The following is a 26,910-nucleotide window of genomic DNA, read 5'->3' on the forward strand; positions in this document are numbered from 1 at the left end:
AAGGGATTTAATATTCAATTCTCTCACCTGTAGAATGCCAGTCTCATTTATCCTCATGTCATTATTCTCGTTTGTAGCCACCGGCTGGAGATTTGAATCGATGACTACTTTACATCTGGAATATTTTGTCCAAGAGGATGGGATCATCATTAAGCCATACAGTAGAGTTGCATGTCCTTGGGAAATACGACGACTGCAGTTTACCCTTACTTTCAGCTTTTGGCAGTATCAGCATAGCAAGGTCATTTTTGCTTATTTTACAAGGCCAGTTAGGTCAGTCATCCAGACTGTTGCCCCTAAAACTATTCAAATGACTGCTGCTCATCTTCAGGAAACATTTGCTAGTCTCACTACCATTGAAACATGAAAGCCATTCCACCTCAGTGATGTCGACAGTTCGTTGGGGGGTCATTGTCAGTATATTAACAAAAATTACTGAATGTGGTCTTTACATTCAACTGTTGAGAAAATTGTGCCTTATGGTGAGTTGTGTTGACTGTATCATTTATGTGCTGTTTCTGCAACACAATGGCCAGTAAATTGATGGTACTGTGTTACTCCTCGTGTAGTTAATGTAATAAACAAGTCGCTAAACATCACAGAAAAATAACTGACACACTATCAGCCTTGGTTATAACTCTGAAATTTCCCTGATTTTTACTATTCAGCATAAGCAATTAATAAGCTTGAGCTAATTCATATAACTACTGTGCTCTTTAGTATGGCAGATACTGGCTGGAGACAATCAGGATAGAAGCACACAGTTCCACTTGCTTGTTTCTGATTGGTTCTGTTTTATGGCTGGAGCTCCAAAACAGTGCGTTAACAAGGAGTTGTGACTATTGGCAGATTTTGATTGGTTAAATGTCCCCCTGCCCTGCTCTGACCTTAGTGTAAAGCCTTTTCTCTACACTCTCAGTATGTATGTTACTTATTTATAGCTGCACTGAATTATCATAAATTATTGGTAAATGGTCATAAAAATTTACCTTTTTTGTTTCAGCACCGTCGTCTTGACATATTTGTTGCCCCAAAGTCTGAAACTGCAACAGCTTTGATGCACTACACAGGTTCTGCATTATTCAATCGTGCAATTAGGCTTCTGGCTGTGGAAAAGGGAATGTACCTTTCTGAACATTGCTTGATGAGTGATGTTGTGAGAGAGGTAATTTTTAACCAGTTTCTCCTTTTATTCTCTCTCTCTTACATGCTCACTATCCATTTGACTAATCCATTCATTGTATATTTGATTTTGTGATTTTATTTTTTCATTATTATTCTCCCTCATCCTCTCATTACAGTAAATAATAGGTTTTTCTTTGAGCAAAACTTTTTAAGTAAATGCATTAACTATCACAATGGACAAGTGTGCATATTGACACAGAATTATCAGGAATGGCCCTCAGTGTGAGAATTGCAAACATTATTTTCATAACAAGTGTGGTAATACGGCCTATGAGAGGAATGATGCTTGTCATTTCTGGAGATCTTGTAACTGTGAGCTGGTTTGATTGTGGAGCAAAAAGAATTGGCAGTTTTGCTTGCTGCTGTCTGCAGTAGTAATGTTAGTACTAGGCCATAAGACTGGATTACGGTCAAGCGTTTCAGATCAGTGAAAAGATGGAAGAAACATTCCAATTCTGAGTGAAATAGCTTCAATGCTTTGGAGACTGAGCAATATAACATTCAGACATCTCAAGAATTTCTGAAGTATACTGACAGTGCAGGACATAAGGAACAAGCCAAGTGTAGAAAGAAAAGTGTAAAGAATAGCGAGAAAGTCTTATTGCTGGGTAATAGTCATGGGGGAGAAGTGTCAGAATAAAGTGATTACCAGGCAACTAGTATTTTTGAGCCAAATGCAGGGCTTGGTGATATCTCCTGTGATTTAGGTTATTTGAGGAAGGATCTTGGTGAAGATAATCATGTAATAATAGCAAGGGCCATAACCTTAATTATACGATTTGGGTGACATCTGGTCCATTTCTGAGAATGCTTCTCACACTAGTGTGAACAGCTCACTCTTTGAGCGGTATGGTATCCTCTGGACGTTGCATTCAGTGGAAAGTGTTAATACAGAGCTTCGGAAATCAATAAGGGGAGAAAGACATTCACTCTCTTGGCAAATGCCTTTCTGAAATTGATGTCTGAAATATTCCTCTGTGATACAGACAAGGGGGAGATTGAGTCAATAATTAAATCACTGAAGACTAAGGACTCTCATAGATATGATGGAGTGCCTAGCAGAATATTAATGTACTGCACTGCACATGTTTGTCCTGTATTTAGCCATATTTGTAATTTTTCCTTTAGGAATGATCAGTTTCCTGAACGATTAAAGTACTCAGTAGTAAAGTTGCTTTATAAAAACTGAGAAAGGGATAATACAGACAATTTTAGACCTATTTCTATGTCATCAGTGCTTGCTAAAGTTATATCACACGATTTTCTATCAGATGTGCGGTTCAGCTTTAGATGTCATTGAACAACTGAAAATGCTATATTCTCTTTTCTCTGTGAGGTACAAAAGGTTTCAAATGCTAGGAATATTTTTTGATTTAACTAAGGTGTTCGATTGTGTTGATCACAAAATATTGCTCCAGAAGCTGGACCATTACGGAATACGTGCAGTAGCCCACAATTGGTTCACCTCTTACTTTAGCAACAGACAGCAAAAGGTCATTATTCTAAGTGTTGAGAATGGCCATGATGTGGGGTCTGAATGGAATCACTCCTGTTCCTTATTTATATAAACGATATGCTCTTTAGTATTAAGGGTAACTCTGAAATATTTCTGTTTCCTGATGAAACTAGCTTGGCTGTAAAGAATGTTGTGTGCAACATTGGCTTAGTTTCAAATAGTGTGGATCATGACATAAATTAAAGCTAATCACAGTAAGACACAGTTTTTACAGTTTCTGTCACACAATTCAACAAAAACTGACATTTTAATTTCACAGAATGGGCATATGATTAGTGAAACTGAACAGTTCAAATTTTTACGTATTCAGATAGATAGTAAACTGTTGTGAAAAGCCCACGTTCAGGATCTTGTTCAAAGATTTAATGCTGCCATTTTTACTGTTCAAACGGTATCTGAAGTGAGTGAGTGATTGTTTGACACGAAAATTAGTCTACTTTGCTTGTTTTCATTCGCTTAGTTGTATGGTATTATATTCTGGGGTAACTCTTCCCATTGTAAAAGGATATTTTTGGCTTAGAAACGGGTGGTTCGGGCAATAGGTGGTGTAAGTTTACGAGCCTCTTGTTGACCCCTGTTCACGAGTCTGAATATTTTGACATTGGCCTATCAATAGATATATTCCTTACTGTCATTTCTTGTTAACAATATTAGCTTATTCCCAAGAATAAGCAACTTTCACTCAGTTAATACTTGCCAGAAATCAAACCTGCATTTGGATCAGACATCCTTAAAAAGGTGTACAGTATACTGCTGCATCCTTTTTCAATAAGCTACTACTAGAATTCAAAAATTTTATCAGTATTCCACGCACTTTCAAGTTGCAACTGAAGGGTTTCCTCATGAGTCACTCCTTCTATTCTGTCAAGGAGTTCCATGAAAAATTAAGCTGATTCTTGCTGCATTATTGATTGCGTTTACTTGAACTTATGGGTTGACTTTTTTCGGGTTCATAAACATTTTATTTTTATCTGTTATTACTTTTATGTTGTAATTTCATGTACTGATATGTTCCATGACCTTGGAGGTTTCCTCCTCAGTTTGGTCCTATGGAACTTGATGTGTAAATAACACAAATAAAAAAAGGCATGGATATGATTGATGTGTCGCTCCACCCTCTGTTGCATCGTACATGGCATGGTTCACGTCTGAGTGCTCCTGGTAAGAGGCTATTTGCACAATCAATTGTGAGGAGCATCTAGTTCTAACAGGTCAGTGTCAGTTGCATCCAGTGGTTTTTTAGTGTGTTCTCTAGCCTTTTTTAGGCTAAACTCATCTGAAAGATAGAGCTGCAGAGTAGATATACCCACAGTTGAAACAGCTACTAGCTCAACAAAATACTGCAGCTTGGACAAAACCAAGAATATTAAAGAAAATACATTTAGTGCCTTCCATCAAAACATCAGAAGCCTAAAATAAAAAGAACTGATTAACTTCTCACATCCATCCAGAAAAATGAAAGGATAGATGAAATTTCAGCCAACTTGTTGTGTGTATGAGAGTGTCACATTGAAATCACTGAAACTGAACAGATTCATTTTGATGGAGACAGGCTAATTTCATACTGATGTAGAACCAATAAGAAGAAGAGGGCGGGGGACGCTATATACATACCAGTACCAAAAATGTAGTCCAGACCCTTCAGGTCTTTTCATTGCATTGACTTAGAAGCTCAAATTTTTTACACTGCCAAGGGACCGTAGACTGTAGTACCTAACATAAATTTCAACTTGATGCTTCTAACCATTCCTGATTAAAAGGGATCTTGACAGACAGACAGACAGACAACAAGATCCTAAAAACATTCTGTTTTTACTGCGTGAGATACGGAAACTTAAAAATCATTGCTTGTACATTCTTTAATGTTGATTTTTCTCTTAGACAGTACTGGATGAGGGCACCTAGAGTTGTTGATGTCCAGATTTGGTTCAATTGCTACAGTCAAATTCCCTACATGGAGTGAAAGGACATTCTGCATAGCTGTTGACAGTTTGGTTTCAGATTCGACAACCTATTCAATTCAATTCAATTCAATTTTTATTATCACATAACATGCCTTATACAATCAAAGATTGTGACATAGGTGACTTGTCAGTTTTTACACTATATGTAACAATACTAAAAATAGACAATAAACTAATAATATACATGGTGTAACATCTTCAAAGAGGTATTTTAATTACAATTATAATGCATTGCTACCATTCATGAAATCTTCTACACTATAGTAACATTTATCTTTCAGATATTTTTCCAGGTCTCTTTTGGTGCCTTTTATATTTGGGTCATCCATATCTTTCCATATTTTATTTACAAATTTCATGCCCATATAGTATGGGGTTTTTTCATATGATTTTAAACGGTGGGTAGGTAACATGTAGCTCGTTCTATGTCTTGTATCATATTGATGCAAGAAGAAGTTGCCCTCAAAAAGTTGTGGGTTTCTTTTCGTGAAAGTGAGAGTTTCATAGATGTATATGCTTGGAATGCTCATTAGATCCAGTTTTACAAATAAAGGTTTGCAGTGTTGCTTTGGTTTTGCTCCCACCATTGCTCGGATGATTCTTTTTTGTAGTCTAAAAGCTCTAAGTAAATTTGTTTTTTCAGACCCCCAGAAAATTATACTATACCTAATGACTGAAACAAAATATGCATTATATACAGTTTTTCTTACAGCTAAATCAGTAATACTATACAAGATATTCATAATATATACAAGGCTATTTAGTCGACCCAGTATGTTGTCCACATGGCAACTCCATAACAGGTTTTTATTGACTAACACGCCAAGGAATTTGACACAGTCTGCAGTCTCTAATTTTTTGTCCATATACCTTATTTCACTTATAGACTGTGCAGATTTACTGATGACATCTTGATATCTTGATATTGACCTACAGTGATTTAGCTGTAAAACCAATGTCAGTGGTGTATGTTGCCATAATGTTCAGATGTTAACAATAAAAAGAGTATCAATTGGGATAGATTGGAACTCACCACATAAAGAAGGTATTGTTTGTGGTGTTTATGTTGCTGGAAACACTGTGAGGTGGAGGTCAACATCAAGGAAGATGCCATATTGGGTTGAGGTGGCCCAGATGAAGCAAATGTGTTGAAGTTATGAAGAAATGTGGATAGGATGTCCCCATCCTCAGTACAGATCATGAAGATGTCAATATCAAGATGTCATCAGTAAATCTGAACCATATGAGATGTTAGGGATTCTGGATTTCATTAGATGTGCCATGAATAGGATAGTGACACATGGGTTCCCCTGGCCACACCATGGATTGGTTTGTAAGTGGAGCCTTCAAAGGAGAAGTAATTTTGGGTAAATATATAGTTGATCACGGTGACCAGGAAGGTGGTTGTTCTAAAATCATACAACCAATTAGAAGAATGAAGGTAAACCAATAAATGTAAGAAATGGAGTTAAGTCACATGCCCTCCAAGTTTATAAATAATGTTTTGAATGGATTTTTGAGTCCTTGATAGTGGACCAGAAAACACACAAGCATGTACCTCTGACAGTTAACAGACTACCTGCAGGAAATGTATTTGTAGTAACACGATTCACGTTTCCGTCGCACTTCACCTAGTGTAGACCGGGAACTGTCTGCTAGACCTGCCCGATGTGAACTGACTGGGCCTGGCTGTGCTGCCGGAGTTGTTGTTGTTATGCCAGCAGAGGTCGCGTCCGAATTCTCGCGTGCCCTCTGGTGGACGGGACTCTACTTGCAGCAATTACCGTCCGTGACGCGCCGTGCCAATGTGCGCCTCCCGCGATTTTTCTGGTGGCTACACCACTCCTCCTCCTTCGGGGGAAAGTGGAGCGTCGGGCCGGAGCGATGACCTCCACATCCATTGGATGGCCGGAGGCGAGGGGATCTGCCAACCCTCGAGCCGGAACCGTCGAATACGGCTGGAAGTGACCCACACGAAGAGGCCCCCGTCGTCCCACAACCAGAGCCCAGGACAGAACGGGCGACAAGCTGTTGAATGCCGGATCCTGTTCCACCTCGGGAGGGTCAAGACCCAGTGGCGGGGACGAAGGGGAAGGGACGACCCCAGGTGAACCAGCCTCCTGAGAAACCGGGCCTGCTAGGGGGGCCAGCTCTCGCTGTGGCATCTCGAACGATGGTGATGCCGGTGCTGGAGCTACTGGAGGCTGCCAAGGCTGAGAACCATTGCAGTGCGGCAGAGTCACAGCGGGGAGAGGAGGTAATGTCCCCTGTGAAACCAACACAGGTGCCGGCAATGGGGAAGCCGGTGTCCGAGAGGTCGGAGGGTGGGTGCCCGAACGTGGACGTAGCTGATTTTGGTGACGACGTACCACCCGGTCCCCCGCCTGCAAGGTATAGAGCCGGCAGCCATGTCGGCGCAGGACCACCGCCGGTATCCAACGTGGATTGCGACCAAACCCATGGGCCCAGACTGATGTACCCAGTGGAAAGCCAGGCACTCCGTTTTGTGAAGACTGGCGAGGACCAGGCCGGAGGAGGTGCAGCAGAGTCCGAGGTTGACGCCCGTGGAGAAGCTCTGCGGGGCTGCGTTCTCCCATTGGTGTGGTCCGGTATGCCGTAAAGAAAAACGTCAATGCTTCCTCCGCAGGAAATTCGTGCACATACTTTTTCATCTGCGTCTTAAATGTGCGCACCATGTGCTCGGCTTCCCCATTCGATTGTGGATGGAAGGGGGGAGAGCAAACGTGCTGAATACCGAAGCGCCTACAAAAATCCTGGAAGGTCTGCGAAATAAACTGCGGTCCATTGTCCGAGACCAGGGTGATTGGCAGACCTTCCACAGAAAAGATTTTTGCTAGTGCCTGGATTGCAACTTCTGAAGTGGTTGAGGAGCAGCGAACCACATATGGGAATCGGGAATAAGCATCAATGACAATGAGCGAAAAGCCATTGAGAAACGGGCCCGCAAAATCGATGTGAACACGTTTCCATGCTTGGGTTGCCGGCGGCCATAAAGAGAATGCTGCCCTGGGAGATGCTTGTTGGCTCGCACACTGGGAACAGGCGGCCACCAAGTGCTCAATTTCTCTGTCAATACCGGGCCAGTACACATGTCCGCGAGCCAAGGTTTTAGTACGGGAAACACCCCAGTGCCCCTCATGTAATAACGTGAGGACCTCCCTTCATAAACCCGCAGGAACAACCACGCGAGGAGCTGTATCATCGGTAGCCAGAAGGAGAACTCCTTCCAAGACTGAGAGGTGGTCTCGTAGAAGAAAATAATTACGAAGAGGGTCTGAGGCCCGGCCCGGTGGGCGGGAAGACCACCCCTGCTGAATGAGGCGAACTACTTGCCGGAGAACCGGGTCAGCCGCCGTTTCCCTGGCGACTCGAGAACTAGTGATCGGGAAGCCATCAACCGCTTGGCGGGACGCCACATCCAAATGAAAACACATAATCTCCTCTCGATCGAACGTAGGATCCGGGCCCACCGGAAGACGGGAAAGAGCGTCGGCGTTGGCATGCTGTCCTGTAGGGCGAAAATGAATGTCATAATGGTACTTAGAGAGGAACAAGGCCCAGCGCTGTAGTCTGTGGGCCGCCCTATCCGGAATCTGAGAGGCGGGGCCAAATAACGATATTAACGGCTTATGGTCAGTGATTAACTGAAACTTCGTGCCGTACAAGAAAGGGTGAAACTTGGTAACAGTGTAAACAATGGCCAAAGCCTCCTTTTCCACCTGGGAGTAATGGGCCTGCACGGGACTAAGCATTTAAGACGCAAACGCCAGTGGTTGCTCGGAACCATCTGCGTTGCGATGGGCCAGGACCGCCCCCACCCCATACTGCGAAGTGTTTGTAGCCAGGACCAACGGCTTATGGGGATCAAAAGTAGCCAAACAAGGGGCTGACGTGAGGAGGCCCTTCACTGAGGTGAACGCTCGCTCGCATGCAGGCAACCAATCAAAAGGAACACCTTTGTGCAGAAGGCAGTACAGGGGGTGGGCTATAGTGGAAGCCCTGGGAATGAACCGGTGGTAATAGGCTATCTTGCCTAAAAAAGCTTGTAACTCTTTCAGCGAAGCGGGCCGAGGAAGGTTGACGATACCTTGGACCAAACTTCCTAGTGGCTGGATGCCGTGCCGAGATATCGTGTAGCCCACATACTCAATGGACGGTTGGAAGAAGGTTTGACTTATGCAGGTTGCAACGCAAGCCCACAGACCTGAATTTGAGATAGAGGATGCGAAGGTTCTGCAAGTGTTCCTTCGTGCTGCGGCCTGTGACAATTATGTCATCCAGGTAATTAATACAATGAGGGATTGTAGACATGACATGCTCAAGATAACACTGGAATATCGCCAGGGCACTGGATATTCCAAAGGCCAACCACTGGTATTGGTAAAGGCCAAACGGAGTGTTGACGACCGCCAGCCGTTTGGAGTCCTCATCAAGTGGTATCTGATGATAAGCCTCCGACAGATCGATTTTCGAAAAATATTGGCCTCCCGCCACAGCGGAGAACAATTCATCAGCACGAGGCAAAGGATAGGTGTCCACCACCAATTGTGAATTAATGGTGGCCTTGAAATCGCCACAAAGACATAATTTTCCCGAGGGCTTCCTTACAATAACAAGGGGTGAAGCCCACTCACTGGAAGAAATGGGAAAAACGACCCCTAGGGCTGTCAGCCGGTCGAGCTCTTCCTTTACTTGAGGGCGGAGAGCCAAGGGGATCTGCCTCGTGAGTAGAAAACGCGGGCGAGCCGACGCCTTCAGCGTTAAGTGAGCTTCAAAATCTGAAACACGCCCCAGGCCCTCCTCAAAAATATCTGGAAAGTCTGAGATCAAAGATTCCAATGATTGATAGGGAACGTCTTCGGAGACCAGCTGTATGGTGTCAGTGATAGAAAAACCGAAAGCTTGAAAGGCATCCAGGCCAAAAAGGTTAGCGGAGCTCGCATCATTGACAACAATAAAAGTAATAGGCCGAGTGACTGATTTGTAAGTCACGTCGGTAGTGAATTGACCCAACAGGGGAATGAACTGTTTACCATAACTGCGTAGACGCCAGTAAACTGGCGCCAACGGGGGCGATCCAAGGTCGGAATAAGTTTGTGCATTCAACAACGAAACTGCTGCGCCTGTATCTACTTGCAGTTGTAACTGGCACAACTGAACCGACACCTCAGTAAAGAGTATGCGTGCCGATGCGTCAGGGGCCTGGCCCGATGAAACTTCCTGAATGTCGACGTCCATGTCCGCTGTACCTGCTTCCTTCGATTCTTTTGAGGCTGAGCGGCAAACTTTAGCAATGTGACCTTTTTTATTACATTTGCGACAAACGGCCCAACGCTGGGGGCACTCTGACCGATCATGATGTATATAGCACGACGCACAGGATGGCAACAGGGGCCGGCGGCCGGAATTATGTTTACGCGCCATGCGGGAGCAGCCGTAACGGCCGGACTGTACCGCTCGCACGTCGTCCACCCCGGACACAGTGGACGCGGCCGCGCCGCCCTGAACCTCCGCGACGTCGCACCACGCTTCCAGCTGTTGACCTGCTGCGTGAGAGACTTCATACGATTGAGCAATGGCCAGGACTTCCTCGAGGGAAGGGTCTTCCAACTGCAGGGCCCGTAGCCAGACCTCCCTATCAGGGGCCGAACGAACAATGACGTCGCGTACTGTAATGTGGGCATACGACTCTCGCGACTGCTCCGTGACAAAATGACACTTGCGACTAAGACCGTACAGGGTAGCTGCCCACGCCCGATAAGACTGATGGGGCTGTTTCTTGCATTGATAGAACTCGACCCTAGCCGCCACAACATGCGTGCGGCGGCGATAATATGAAGACAGCAAGGAACACAATGCGTCAAAAGACAAGGACGAGGGTTCCTGCAATGGCGCTAGCTGCCACAAAATGTGATACAGCGAGGGAGATATCCAAGACAAGAAGAGAGCACGACATACCTCCGCATCGGCAACATGAAACGCCTGGAAATGCTGCCGAAGGCGATGTTCATATGCGTCCCAATCCTCCGCCGTCTCGTCATACGGGGGAAAGGGAGGAGGGAACTGCGCCAGAGCAGACGGCGTGGAGAGCAACGCCGGAAGCACTTGTTTCATGGCGGCCATGAGCTCCGTCTGCTGCGCAACCTGCACCAAATCCTCCATGCCGTGGAGAAGCTGTGAAACCAGAACAACGACGCAACCCGCGAAAGAACAACCCTACTCGTCGCCAAATTGTGTAGTAACACGATTCACGTTTCTGTCGCACTTCACCTAGTGTAGACCGGGAACTGTCTGCTAGACCTGCCCGATGTGAACTGACTGGGCCCGGCTGTGCTGCCGGAGTTGTTGTTGTTGTTGTTGTTGTTGTTGTGCCGGCAGAGGTCGCGTCCGAATTCTCGCGTGCCCTCTGGTGGACGGGACTCTACTTGCAGCAACTACCGACCGTAACGCGCCGTGCCAATGTGCGCCTCCCGCGATCTTTCTGGTGGCTACAGCAGTATTAAACTTCATAAAGCAGCTAAAATCAGTTTTAATAAAGTTATGCAGACTTAGCTGGAGAATCCTATTTTGTGAACGCCAGCTTTGTATTATTTTCCACAGAAAATTTTCTACTAATGAGGATTGAAGGATGTAATGCAATGGCTACTGACATTTTGTTTTAAGACCTAACAATCTGCAGTGATTCAACTTTAAAAGCAATAGTCAGTGGTTTGTCTGACCATGGCAGGAAAATGTTGGCAGTAAAATTTACTGGCTGGTTAGGTACAGATCATAGAAGAGAAGTATTGTATCACATAAAAGTGAACAATGACTGCATGACAAGTTTAAAAAGAAATTATGAGAAGAATTCTGGGTAGAAATTTATAAAGTAAGCAGTATTGATAGAGAGTTTAACTGTCTCTTAAACATATTCCTAGAGCATTTTGTGTTGTTTTCCTCTAAAACTCATGATGGCAAAGTTGAACAGAAACAAGATAGGGAGTGAATAACTAGTAGTATTGAAGTATCCTGTGCTGGGAGGAGCTCTTTACGTAATTCAGAGAACAAGCACTAATGAAGATTTGAAACTCCATTACCACCAATATTGTGAAAGGCCATGGCTACATTAAAAGGCCAGATGCCTGTAGTATGCTAAAAAATAAATCACTTGAAGAATAAGGCAAAAATTATTTGGAACACTATTAAACTAGAGACAAACAAAAATAGTAATTCAGATGAAATATAGTCCCCAGGAAATAGTTCTTTCAGAAATGGGAACAGTTTCAAATCATTGGCCATCAAGTTCATTTATTAGGTTCTCAAAAAGGCAGCAAACACAGCACCTAGTGATAAACAGATACAGCTGCAGTTTAGTTACTTGTGCAAAAATTTCATGCACCACAAACAGACATAGATTCAAAGATAGAACCTCTAAGGAGAGTACAGAAGTTATCAGGTCATTTTTGCTGTTATGTTCTTCAATCCAAAGACTGGTTTGATGTAGCTCTCCAGGCTGCTCTGTCCTGTGCTAGTGCCTTCATTTCCAAATAACTATTGGAACCTACATCTGTCAGCATCTGTTTATTGTATTCACTTTTTTTTTTCTCCCTCTACAAATTTTACTCCTGTTTGTTATTAATGTAATATAAAAATCATGTTTACTTTATATTCCTAGAGAAATTTTTGTTGTATTCCCCTAAAACCCGTAATAGCAAAGTTGAACAGAAGCAAACATAAGAAGTGAATAATTTCTAGGATTAAAGTATCCTAATCTGTCTGTAATCAATGAATGATTTGAGGCATAATTTCCTGCCAGCCTTGAATATGCTGTAGTAACACCCATATACAAAACTGAAAATAAGCAAACTATCTCTAATTATGAGAAAGTCTCTTCTGGTGATGGTGGTGGTGGTTGTTGGGATGTTTAAGGGGGACTAAACAGCTAAGGTCATCAGTCCCCTCTTCTGGTAAAACACTGACTCAATTAACTGAGTTATGTAAACAGAACTTGTACAGTGCCTCTCAGTTTGGTGTTCATAAAGGATTCTCGACAGGGAAGGCAGAACAACTCATAAATACAGTACTGGCATAACTAAAGAAGAAAAATTATGGTGATTACATAGACTTTCCCATTGTAATAAATGTTTATGCTCTTTACAGGTAAGCAGCTAGATTTTATCATCCTGATGACACAATGTTTTGACAGATCAATTGGCCACCAACTTTAAGTGAGAATGCTGGTGCACAATCACATCAGATTTATACCTGTGGAACAGGCTGCTGCAGTTGTGCAAGAAGTAGAAGAACTGCTCTCTTGTGAAGCAAAGACTTTCAGTGCTGTTGGCAGTAGAAACTAATAATTTTATATTTAACAAAATAGGATTCCATGTCATACTCAAAACAAAACCTTTATCTATATTAATAATGTCATTGGATAACCATATTTCGATGGATTCTTTATGTACACAGTCCCAATAATGGAAAGCCAGAGAAATAATTTGTGTTTCCTTAAACACCATTTTATGCCCTTCATTGAGACAATATTCAACAATGACTGGTTTGTTAGGCTGAAGCAAATGTGTGTGATGTTGATGTTCCACACATCAGTCATAAACCATACATAAAGTGTGTCTAATACAAGTCTTTTTCACAATGACAGGGAATTTGATATACTCCGGACTTCCTCAATACCAAACATCTTTACCAGATCCAAGAAGGCTCTAGTTTTGGCCAAAGCCAAAAGGACACTTTCCATGTCATATTTTCTGAGGATTCTTGAAATTTTCAAAGAAATGCTCCCTGCAAAGGGTAAAATAGCAACCATATTTACAGGTGTCCATTGTTGGTGCATATGGTTGGAAAACATGAACAATATGATGATCAATATATCCATTTTCCTGAAAACAACCTCAAGGTAATTGAGTTCCTGCATCAAATTATGAGATTCCAAAATAAGTTCTCTTGACCAGTGTACATGAAACACCCATGCATTGTGGTGATGGATGACAACTAGTAGCATGGAGGTAGCAGTCCATTTGCATAGTTTTATGGTATACTGTGTGTCCTTAAGTCCCATAATCTTTTATGTGTACTAAAAACATCAAAAAAGATAATGTGCCATCTTTTTCAGTTTCCACTGAAAATTTGATTTGTGGATTACGGCAGTTAAAATGATCTAAAATCAGAAGAAGTACTTCCATTCCATGTGGCCAAACAATAAAAATATCATCCATGTATCTCAAAAAACATGTGGGTTTATGAGAAGAAGTCGTGAGTGGGGTATCTTCAAAATCTTCCACAAAAGATTGACGGCAACAGAGGAAAGAGTACTCTCCCTACCACACTGTCAGTTTGTTCAAGAAATGTACCATTAAATAAAAAATAATCGATGTCAATACACAGCGACACAGCTCAGTAGCTGTATCATTCAAAAACTGACCAATTCGCAAAAAGAAACCTCCAAAGGTACCCAAGTAAAAAGTGAAAAAATATCAAAACTAACTAGTTGGTCAGATGTTGCAATGCATAGGGACTCCAAGCATCAAATAAAATCAGTTGAGTTGGATATATGATGTTCATATTTCCCCACCCTGGCACTAAGAATAGAAGCAAGGTATTTGCCATATTATAATTAGGAATGCCCAAATTGCTGATAATCGGAAGAAGTGGTTTTACAGGTTCATGAACCTTGGGTACACCATACAACCTTGGAGATACAGCCGGCCATGGATGAAGTTTTTGTTCGTGCTATCCCATTTGTATTACCATCTGATCCAGCAATGGAAACTTATAAATTGGTTGCTTTTTTTATCATTTGCAGAGAGTATTTCTATGAAAATTTCCAAAATCCTCAGTAAATATGATATTAAAGGTGTCCTTTTGTCTCTAGCCAAAACTAGAGCCATTTTGTGATCTGGTAAAAGTGACTTGGGATTGAGGAAGTCTGGAGTACATAAAATTTCATGTCATTGTGGAAAGGGTATTGGACAGACTATTCATACTGTTTGCGACTGCTTTTGTTAGTACATATTGCCAATGGTACTGTAATTTTTCACTTCACAGAGGGCAGCCCTCCCACTTCTCGCACATGCACAGAAGCCTTTTCCCAAGGTATAAAGGAACAACCATATCTGATGTTACCTCAGTTCTGCCATGATTGTGAACCTGAAATCTCACCTGAAGATGGCAGACAGTTGGAGCATTGAAATAATGTGTCCTCGGGATAGTGAAATCTAACTGCATGTCTGTGAAGAGTGTCAATGAGGGAAATTATTGTTTTGATATAATCTGTGACCTCATCTTTGATTGTGTGAATGTTAGCTGGAAATGCCTACAAATGATTACAGCTAACAGCTTGTTTCAGTCTCACGAATACTCAATGTCAGACAAGCAATAAAGATCTGTTAGCACTAGGAATAAATGTTGATGTCCATTACACTAAATGAAACATCCCATGAAAAATTCCTTGGTGTCTAACTGGACTGGTTTAAAAGGAGTCAACATTAAGATAAACTAATCAAGTAACTCAGTTCAGCATTTCTGTCCTGAGAAGCAACTCTCATTGAGTCGATCTAAAGCCACAAGTGTTGGCTTATTTTCTGTACTTTCAGTTTCTATTAGCTTAATAAATTACCTTATAGGGTAATGCACCTGATGCATATAACATGCTTATTGAAACATGGAAGCTCCACTTTAGAAAATCAACAATATCAGGAAAAGGATAGTGTTCTACTGACATTAAAGATGATCCATTGAGTTGCTGACAGACACAAAAGAAAGACTGTTACACATAATAGCTTTCAGCCAATCCTTCTTCAGCAGAGAAAACACATGTACATTCACACAAGGAAGCACAACCTATCCATATGTGACCACTACCACTGGCAGCCCCAACTGGAAGGCAGTCTTTATGTGAAAAGCAATATGGAGGGGAGTGAAAAAGGAGAAGGGAAAGCAGGATACAGGTAGGGGGAGAGAAGAGAGCAGTCTGGTGGGGTGTGCAGGAACTAGATTGTTGCCTAACAAGACTGCCAGAGGCAGCATCGTGAGATGGAATCTGAGGGGAGGGGAGGGGGAAAGGGAGTGGAAGTGGAGAGGAGCAGGGAAGGTGAAAGGATGGGTGTGTGCATTGGCAGAGGGCAGCAAACAATGAGGGTGAGGGACCGTGAAAAGGGAGGAGGTGGTAGGACAGAAAGGGTGGAAACTATTGGGTAGAGGGTGTGGGGATATTATATTACTGTAGGATGAGAATGGGATAACTTTGGGAGGAAGAATGTGATAAGGATAACTCCCATCTGTGCAGTTCAGAAAAGCTGGTAATGGGGAAGAGATCTAGATGGCCTGGGTTTTGAAGCAGCCATTGAAATCAAGCATGTTGTGTTCAACTGTATGTTGTGCCACTAGGTGGTCTACATTGCTCTTGGCCACAGTTTGGCTGTGGCCATTCACTCTGGTGGACAGCGGGTTGGTAATCATATCAGTATAAAACCTGTGCAATGGTTGCAGTACAGCTGGTATACAACATGGCTGCTTTCACAGGTGGCACGGCCTTTGGTGTGGCAGAATAGGAAGTGCTGAGAGGGTGGATTGGGCAGATCTCCTACCTGGGCCTTCCACAGACATACAATCCGTGTGTCAAGGAGTGAGATTGAGACTGACATTGGGGTGGGCAAGGATATTGTGGAGGTTGGATCGGTGACAGAACACCACTTTGAGAGGTGTTTGAAGGATCTTGGATAGGGTGTCCATCATTTCAGGCCATGATGCTAGATAATTAAAGTCCTGACGAAGGATGTGGCTGAGTTGGTCCAGTATTGAATGACAAAGGGGACACTCTTTTGTAGCTGGTTCTTGGGGGGTGGTGGGAGGTTTGTTTGGGAGTGTGTGAGGAGGGGGGGGGGGGGTGGCAGTTCCTGTCTGTGAAAGCATTTGTGAGTCTTTCTGTATACTGGGAATGGGAGTAATTGTCATTGCAGATATGCTGTCTTTGGCTATGCAGGCTGTAGGAGAGTGAATTTTTGGTGTGGAAGGGATGCCTGCTGTCAAAATGCAGGTACTGTTGGTGGTTGGCAGCTTTAATGGTGACAGTGGTGTAGATAGAGCCATCAGAGAGGAGGAAGTCAGTGTCAAGGAAGATGGCATGCTGTGTTGAGGAGGACCATGTGAAGCAGATGGGAGAGAAAGTGTTAAGGTTGTGAAGAAACGAGGCTAGGATGTCTTGGCCTTGAGTCCACATCATAAAGATATCATAAAGAACCTTAATGAGACCAGGGTTTTGGGAGGCTAGGAATGTTTCCTCCAGATGACCCATAAACAGGTTGGCATAAGAGGGTGCCATGCCGGCACCTATTGCTGTGCTATATATTTGTTTGTATACATTCCTTTCAAAGGAAAAGTAGTTGTGTCAGTATAAAGTTAGTTAGATGAGCATGAGGAATGTTGGTGAATAGGGAAGTGGCATCAACAGTGACAAGTAGGGAACCAGGAAGTAAAGGGATGGAGATGGTGGAGAGTCAGTGAAGAAAGTGATTGGTATCTTCAACATGGGTGGCTATATTATGGGCAATTGGTTGGAGTTGCTGTTCAGTGAGGGCTAAAATCCTTGCAGTGGACGCACAATAACTAGCTACAATAGGGAATCCGGGATTGTTGGGTTGGTGAATTTTGGGGAGCACGTAGCAGGTGGCTGTGCAGGGTGTCACAAGTGTGAGGAAGAAAATGGATTCAGGAGCCTAAGACTTTAAGCAGGGATGGGAGGTTAGGTTGGACTTCTGGGATGAAATTGATCTGACACAGTTTATAGCTGGACGAGTCAGGCAATTGGCAGAGGTAGCAACTCAGGTACGATGACTAGATCGGGGTTTTGAGACTGATTATTGCTATCCTTTCCTCTGCTGAAAGGTTGGTGTGCTTGGGAAGGAACCTGGGGAAGAGTAGATCTTAGACAAGTCCAACATGCTTAAAATTTGGTGAAGAGCTGAAGATGAAGCCTTTGGATAGGACTAAAACGTCTGTGGGGCTGTGGATTTTGGTGGAAAAGTTAACAACAGTGTTCCAGGATTGTTTTGGCTGTGCATTTGATGGAGTGCTGGTAGGAAATTTTTGGGGATGTGGTATGTTGGAAAGGTCCTCTAAGCAGGTCTGGGTGCTATGAAGGACTGACGAGGAGGAACAGTGTGGGTAAGACAGGGATCGAATAGTGATGTCCCAAGATCTCAGCAGGTTAGATAACTAATAAAGATGACATGTGGAATGCTCTTGCAGGTGCTGGAAAGCAAGGGATTCAATTTCAGAGATGTGATATATGTAGTAGAGATTGCACAGTAGCAATATCTCACAGAGGGAGCAGATTTGAGTCTCAGATGCCTATGCTGTGGAAATGTATTTTTGTAGCACCAGGTTTGTAAGGGACAAGGACTGGTGGAATCTGAAAAGGTGAAAGTCATTGTGAAAAGAGGAATGGGATCCAGAGAATGGAATTTTTGTGGTTACGCCATTGTGTGTGTGTGTGTAGGGGGGGGGGGGGGGGGGAGTTCAGTGGTTTATGAGCATTTAAGGAACGGGATGTGGGACTAGGTTTTAGCCAGGGAGAGGGATGCTTTTCTGAACTGGTGGAAAAAGGTGGAGTAGGTGCCTATTGTCTCAGGGTCAGCATTGGTGGGAGGGGGGATGATGTAGGAAATGGGCATATGAAGGAATCAGGTGGTTGTGAAGGGAGCTGGATAACAGTGATAGGTGCATAAAACTACATACTGACATGCAAAAACATGCATAGATGCCCAAAACATGCACAGATACATAAAAATATGCCATGATACATGAAAATATGTCAAAATATCCACAAATATGTAAGAAACATAAAAAAATATGGTAAAAAGGAACTAATGAGAAATGCGAGTTCATTGGGCACGGGCAGGTAGGAAAATAAAATGCAAAAACATGCAATGGAGGAGGAGGAAATATGGTCAATAGGAATAATTATAATTGTCAGCAGGAAGAATTTGGGGCATGAGATGCTGCAGTAACTATCTGCACGGTCACGTAGCCATGCGTTGTGTGAAGACGAGATCATTGATACAGTGGGGCTGGAAGTCAGAGTAGTCAGAGTATATATGGTTTGAAAGGCAATCAAAAAATACTGGAAGTAAGATGAACGGACACTGAGAAGAATAATGTGTTAGAGAATAGTAACAAAGGAAACTAACACAGGATTGTGGGATGGAAGAAAAGCCATTAGACAAAAATCGAACAATGGAAGCTCTAGGTTGGAATATGAACAATATTAGGGAAAGGTTAGATTGGTACTCACTATGAAGATGACCAGTTGAGTTGTAAACAGGCACAACAAAAAGAATGTTACACATTATAGCTTTCTGCCAAAGCCTTCTTCAGCAAGGAAAACAAACATGCAGATTCACACAAGCAGGTTCATCTCATGCACACATGACTGCTACCATTGGCAGATCTGACCCAAATGCGGCTGTCACAAAAATAGCAATCTGGAGTGGGGCACGAAAGGGGAAGGTATAGCAGGGTACAGTTTACTAGATTGTGGCCTGACAAGACTGCCATGTGCAGCATTGGTAGGTGGGGTGTGGGGAAAAAAACGGGTGTGGAAATAGAGTGGAGCAGGGAAGGAGAAAGGATGGTCAAATGCAATTGGGCATTGGGAGGGGGCAGCACACAAATGAGAGTTGAGAGGGGAAGAATCAAAATGCCCTGGGTTGTGAAGCAGCCATTGAAATCAAGCATGTTATGTTCAGCTGCATGTTTTGCCAAAGGGTGGTCCACTTTGCTCTTCGCCAATTTGGCAGTGGCAGTCCATCCTGGTGGATAGCTGGTTGATAGTCATACCAATACAAAAAACTGAGCAATGATTGCAGCAGAGCTGGTACACAACAGGGCTGCTTTCATTGGTAGCCTGGCCTAGGACAGGGTAGGATAAGCCTGTGACAGGACTGAAATAGGAAGTGCTGGGTGGATGGATTGCACAGATCTCACACCTGGATCTTCCACAAGGGTGTGATCAATGTGGCAATGGTTTGAGATTGGGAGTGGTGTAAGGACGGATTTTCCTTTGTTACTGTTCCTAAAGGTTTCCTCTTCTCAGTATTCATTCATTCTCTTCCTTCTTGTGTTTTTTCATTGCCTTCCAAACTGCACTCACCCCGACTCCCGAGCCCCAGTTTATCAACAATCGCGCCTGCACACAACACACGGCCACGTGACTGTGTGGACTGTAGTCCAGTAACAGCATCACAAAAAAGGCCCTTTGCTTGCAAAAGATGAGGTAGAAGATTTTATTTTTTTATCTTGTGTATGTAGTTGAGAGTATGCTGAATCCAAGTTTTCGACCTCCAGAACTCGTGGAACAACTTTTTGAAGCCAAAAAGAAAAAAGGGTCTTTTTTTTCAGATTTTTCCTATTTCTTGGGAACTATGCATCCTACTGAAAATGTTGCCCTTGCCAAAATGAAAGTACATTAAATTTGGTGTCAAGTGACTGTGCAGCCGTTGGCCATAAACAGTTATCAAAGTTCGTTCATTTTTACCAACTTGGCTAAAAAGTTGGCTCCAGTGCCTAACTCAAAAACGACTACTGCGAATGAAAGATGTCAAGTTATCTAAGCTGTAGAGCATGAAATTTCATGTTACAGAATCATATAGCTTGTCAGTTTTAGGCACTCTCAAGCGTTCATACATTTGAAAGTCAAAGTAATTCCATTTTGTTGTTTTTTTGTAAGTAAGAAAGAACACTATATAAATGAAAAAAAGTGTGTTGCTTCATCACATGCAGGGATTTCTGCAGTAAGGTCACAGTCATTTCTATCTTCACTATTGATTGCCTTCAGTACATTCATGTACAAAGATTTGGATCAAGATTTATTGTCGACACTCTTAGTGCAGTTGGATTCGCAGCTCCATATATGGAAGCTTCCCTGCCTGAGACATCCTTGACTCTACAACCTGAGCAGCCTAGGATAACTGTGAAGGCTTCATCCACTTCATCTCTGACAATTCCGATTTTAACATCTGCATGATTAATGGGTTGATAACTTTCCATCTTGTGGGAGAAATCATAGCAGTCTCTCCATACACAGCTGTTTAGTCTGACGAGAACATTGGTTGGGAAAGAAGACATTCAACGTCTAAATTTTTGTCTATCCAAGTGATGCTTCAAAAGGGGAACAAAGGCTTCTCAAAGATCTTGTTGCTTAAAGACACCAGGTTCTTCATCAGATGTCATTTCTGATGAAGATATAAATGCTGCAGTCACACAAGAGAAGTTACTAGCAAATAAGAGGCCAAGAACCACTTGATTTTTAAGCTCTTGAGGAAATTTGAGGATAGAGGTATTAAAGTACTGCAGGCAGAAGATGATGCCAATTCAGTAATTGTGGAAACATCTATTTTCCAAGTTGCTAAGTCTGACAGTGCAGCAATCGTAAGTGAGGACATTGGCATGCTTGTTCTCATAACGGGTCGAGGAAACAACTACAACAACCTGTACTTCTGCAAACCGGGAAGAAGGGAATCAGCAGGAGTGTGATACTCTAGTAGTTCTTTTAATTTTTATCCTGCATTTACCCTTTTTCAGTCATGCCTTCACAGGATGTGATAGCATATCCTCTTTTTTTGGCCAAGGAATAAGGAAATTACTAAACCTTATGGAGCAACAACTGCACCTCAAAGTTCTTGTTAAACACTCAGTCTTTCAAGACTTAATAGCATAGGCTGGAGAACAACTGATGTTAGCACTGTATGGAAATTCCAACTGCACTACGTTGTATGACTTCAGGTACAAGCTTCTTGTGAAGTCTGCTCTGAGAAAGTCTTTCAAACATGAAAGGCTACCTCCAACATTGAACACAGCATGGTGGCACTCATTGCGATTCTACCATCATGTGCAATCTTGGCTGGGGAAGAAAACTGATCCATGCCAGTGGTATTGGAAGAAAAGCTTGTCATTCTTGTTTCCTGTGAGGATGAAAATAGGTGTGGCACCACACACACTACCAAAGACAGTTTCGTGCTCATGCAAAACAGGATGAACAGTATTACGTTGATGTAGCAAAACTGGACTGAACTGCCCCTCAACGTGCTTCAGAAATTGTGCTCGACAAGGATGAGGAGGAGATAGAAGGTACACTCGAGGATGGGGAAGTTGGTGAAGGTGATACTACGAATCCTGAAGAACAGATGCTGGACCAGGACCTGCTGTAGTCTTCCAAATGACCTGGATGGAACTGTAATTTGATAAAATGTTGATCTCTGATATTGAAATTTTTTTTGATGTTGTCGTTTCCTTCTATTTGTTCCATTCATACAAATTTTATATTACTCGTACGTAAATACATATTGGCCATTACCATGTATTTGGTTTTCATTTTAGCATTCCACTCTTACCAATTAAGGCAGGGATAAAAGCGAATATAGATACACATGAATGAAGAAAATTAGAAAGATATACATAGAGAACACATATGTGCTCATTAAAGAGCAGTCTTCCCACTGGAAATTTCATTTCATTGAATAATTTTGACTTAAAAAGAACAACAACAGAATGGAATTACTCTGGCTTTCAAGTGTATGGACGCATAATAGTGCCAGAAGCTGTAAAACTAAATGCTTTTGTAACATGAAATTTCGTACTCTACAAGTTTGATAACTTGAAATTTTTTATTTGGAGTAGCTGTTTTTGAGTTATAGTTGTTGGAGCCGGATTTTTAGCCAAGTTGGCAAAAATGAACGAAATTTTACAGTCGACTGTGGCCAAACGGCTGCATCGATTTTGGCATTTGAAAGGCCTTTACATATGTCTGCTTGTGTCTGTATATGTGCAGATGGATGTGTGTGTGTGTGTGTGTGTGTGTGTGTGTGTGTGTGTGTGTGTGTGTGTGTGTGCGCGCGCGCGCGAGTGTATACCTGTCCCTTTCCCCCCCCCTAAGGTAAGTCTTTCCGCTCCCGGGATTGGAATGACTCCTTAGCTTCTCCCTTAAAACCCACATCCTTTCATCTTTCCCTCTTTCCTGATGAAGCAACCGTGGGTTGCAAAAGCTTGAATTTTGTGTGTGTGTTTGTGTTTGTTAGTGTCTCTATCAACATACCAACACTTTCGTTTGGTAAGTTACAACATCTTTGTTTTTAGATATATTTTTACGTAATTTCACATTTTTGTGCATATTTCCATGCGTCTTTGTGTATTTTTACTTGTTGTACATGTTTTGTGAATCTGTGTGTTACTGCATGCCTGTAGCATCTTTATGCACCTTTTACTGTTGTCCAGCTCTCACCCCAACTTGACACCTTCATTTGCCCATTTCCTATGTCATTTCACATTTCCCCAATGCCATCACTGCCACAACGAACTCCTGGACCATCTTTCTGCACCACTTCAAAAAAGCAACCCTTTTCCTGGCAAAAATTCAGTCCCACATCCTGTCACGTAAATGCTGCCTAAACCATGGAATGTCCCCCAATGGCCTAGCCACAAAAATTCCATTCTCTGGATCCCACTCCTCTTTTCACAATGACCTTCACATTTTCAGAGTCCTCCAGTCCTTGTCCTTCACAAACCTGGTACTACAAAATTACATTTCCGTGGCACTGGAATCCCAGAACCACCTCTGTTCCCTTTACAAGATACAGCCTATAATTCTCAGATGCAGCAATCCTGGACACCCCCTTGTAGCTGGTTATTGTGTCCCTACTGAAAGGATTTTGGCCTTTATTGACCAACACCTCCAACCAATTGCTCATAATCTAGCCTCCCACGTGAAACATTCCAATCACTTCCTTCACCGACTCTCCACCATCCCCACTCCTTTACTACCTGTTTCCCTACTGGTCACTATTGACGCCACTTCCCTGTACGCCAACATTCCTCATGCCCAAGGTCTTGCTGCAGTCAAACACTACCATTTCCAGTGTCCTTCAGACTCCAAACCCACTACCTCATTCCTCATATACCTAACTAATTGTATCCTAGTGTGTAACTACATCTTCTTTGAAGGGAATGTATGCAAAGAGATCTGCGGTGTAGCCGTGGGCACCCATGTGGTACCCTCGTATGCCAACCTATTTATGGGCCATCTGAAACAAACTTGCCTAGCCTCCCAAAACCCCAAACCTTTGGTCTGTTTCAGGTTCAGTTATGATACTTTCATGATACGGATCCAGTCCCAAGACATCTTATCCTCATTCCTTCACAAGCTCAACACTTTCTCTTTCATTCATTTCACCTGGACCTCCTCAACTCAATGTGCCATCTTCCTGGACGTTGACCTCCTCCTCTCTGATGGCTCTATCCATGCCTCACTCCACATTAAACCCACCAACTACTGACAATACCTGCATTTTAACAACTGCCACCACTTCCACACCAAAAAATCCCTACCACACAGTCTTAGCATCCAAGGACAGCGTATGTGCAGGGACAAGATTTCCCTTCTCAGTATACTGATAGCTTCACAGAGGCCTTCACAAACAGGCACTGTCCTCTTGACATAGCCTGCAAACAGATTTCCCATGCCGTTTCCCCATGCGCCCGCAGTGCTCCCACCACCCCCAAGAGCCAAGTACAAAAGAGTGCCCCCTTCGTCAATACTGCCCTGGATTGGAGCAAATGAACCACATATTTCGACAGGGCTTTGATTATCTAATGTAATTCACTGAAATGATAGACATCCTACCCAAGATCCTTCCCATCCTTCCTAAACTGGTGTTTTGTTGTCCAGTGAATTTCCACAACATCCTGGTCAATCCTGTCATTCCCCATCACAAGCCCAACCCCTTGCTGCAGTGATCATATCTCTGTGCAAGACCTAGATGCAAGACTTGCACAGTCCATCCACCCAGCACTTCCTATTCCGCACCATCAAAGGCCGGGCCACCTGTGAAAGCAGCCATGTCATATACCAGCTCTGCTACAACCATTGCACTGCTTGTTATATTGGTATGACTACCAACCCACTGCCCATCAGGATGAATGGCCACTTCCAAACTGTGGCCAAGAGCAAAGCAGACCACCTTGTGGCACAACATGCAGCTGGATATAACATGCTTGATTTCAATGGCTGCTGCAGAACATTTATTAATTAAATTATTTATTATTATTTATTAAATTTTAATGAAATAAATTAAAGCCTCAGAACCTAGGCCATCTAGATCCTCCCTCTACTATCAGCTTTTCCGAACTGTGCAGGTGGGTGTTATCCTTACAACACATTCTCTATTTCTTAAATTATCCCGCCCTTGTCCTATGGTAACTTACTGTCCGCACATCCTCCACCCAACAATTTCCGCCCTCTCTGCCCTATCATCTTCTACCTTTTCACAGTCCCTCACCCTCATTGTTCACTGCCCTCTACCAGTACGCCCACCCATCCTTTCACCATCTCTGCTCCTCTCCACTTCCACTCCCTGTTTCCTCTCCTCCTCCAGATTCCACCTCCTGATGCTCCCCCTGGCAGTCTTGTCAGGCCACCATTTAGTTCCTGCACACCCCACCGGACTGCTCTCTTCTCTCTCCCTACCTGTATCCTGCATTCCCTCACGCCAATCCAGATTGCTTTCCATGTGACAGTTACATTCCAGTAGGAGCTGCTAGTGGTAGTGGTCATGTGTGCATGGGGTGTGCTTGCTTGCTTGTGTGAATGTGTGTGTTTTCCTTGTTGAAGAAGGCTCTGGCAGAAAGCTGTAATTTGTGACAGCCTTTTCGTTGTGCCCGTGTGTAACTCAGCGAGTCATCTTTATGCTGAGTAGCAATCTGTTCTTCTCCTGGTATTGTTAATGCGCATTCAGCAGGAGGAAGTAGTAAGAACATTGTGTAAAGCAGATAACTGTAAGTATTACAGAAATGATTTTCAGGGTCTTGGAATTCTGACACTCACTTCCAAATACATTTACTCGTTAATGGGTTCTGTTGTTGATAGTAAAAACCTTTTCATCTGAACGGTGATTTACACATTTGCAATACGAGACACAAAAAATAATTTTCATTTAGACTTTGCCTTCTTGTCTATGGTTCATAATGGTGTAATTTACGTTGACAGGTAGATATTCAGCAAGCTTATATCTAAAGTAAAGCAGGAAATTGGGAATCTTTACCAATTCAAAACAAAATTAAAAGCATAAATCATTAGCTGCTCTTACGGATTATGTGAAATTCGGTTTTGAGGGATGGAAATGTATTGTTAGCTACATGGCAAGTAACATCATTTGCTACCAAGCTGCATGACAAGTGGTAAATCACAGTAAACAGAAGTTAATATTCACAGACGTGGAAAAATATTTTTAATACTTTGATTGTAATCAAATTCAGGGTAACTTTTTGATTCCGGCATAGTGGAAATCGTGGGGTTCTGAGGTAAGGAACTCATCAAGCCATGTTTGGAGCACATTCTCATCTGAAAAGAAATTTCCTTGAAGGTTGTTTGATAGAGAGCAGGAAAGGTGAAAATCCAAGGGTGCAAGATCAGATGAATAAGGTAGGTGCAGATTAGCTTCCCAACCCATCTCTTGTATAGCATTTTTGTCAGTCTACCAGAAGGTGGTTGGTCATTATCGAGGAGTAGCCTCCCTTCATACAATCTTTCTGATTATTATTCTTGTGCTACGACTGCAAGACATCTCAGTTGTTGACAATAAAGATCAGCGGTGATGGTTATGCCTCAGGGAAGCAATTCGTAATACACCATACCGTTGCAGTTCCATCTGATGCAAAACATCATCTTTTATGGATGCCCACTGTTCTTTGTATAGAGAGTTGTTGCTTTGTTTGAGCTCCACCATTCCTTTCTTTTCCTGATGTTAGCATAAAGACACAATTTCTCATCAATAGTAATGATACAGGATAGGAATGTTGTTCACGAGCCAGTTGACAACAAGCAAGCAGAGATGCACATATGACCATCCTCTGATTTTTGTAATATTGGCTTAGAGCACGCAGTACTTATACATGCAATTTTCGAACCCTTTTCATTGCAAGCAAAAGTTGCACAATGGCAGAATGATCACAGTTTATCACATCTACCAGTTCTTGAGTACACTGATATAGATCATTGTGGATTGATACATTTAAACAATCTTCATCAAACCCTGAAAGTCTTCCTGAATGTAAAGAGTCACTAATGTCAAAATGATCCTCTTCAAAAAGAAAAAACCATTTTCTTGCTGTTTTCTGTCCAATGGCATTATCCCCATTCATGGTGCAAATATTTCTGGCTGCCTTCACTGCTGTCACCCC

General features: G+C 42.7%; 1 protein-coding gene across 2 annotated transcripts in view; it reads left to right on the plus strand.

The window, feature by feature from the left end:
* The window catches only part of LOC124802924 (DNA polymerase lambda-like), a 176,294-nt gene that overhangs the window by 147,162 nt on the left and 2,222 nt on the right, over positions 1–26,910 (plus strand). Inside the window, exon 7 of one of the 2 annotated variants that reach the window (XM_047263996.1) lies at positions 1,004–1,165. The exons of the other annotated variant lie outside the window; for it this stretch is intronic. Coding sequence (XP_047119952.1) covers positions 1,004–1,165 — 162 coding nt within the window. The remainder of the gene's footprint in view (positions 1–1,003; positions 1,166–26,910) is intronic. 2 annotated transcript variants of the gene reach the window in all.

The sequence above is a fragment of the Schistocerca piceifrons genome, chromosome 6 (genome assembly GCF_021461385.2).
Source record: "Schistocerca piceifrons isolate TAMUIC-IGC-003096 chromosome 6, iqSchPice1.1, whole genome shotgun sequence".
In the NCBI taxonomy this organism is placed as follows: Eukaryota; Metazoa; Arthropoda; class Insecta; order Orthoptera; family Acrididae; genus Schistocerca; species Schistocerca piceifrons.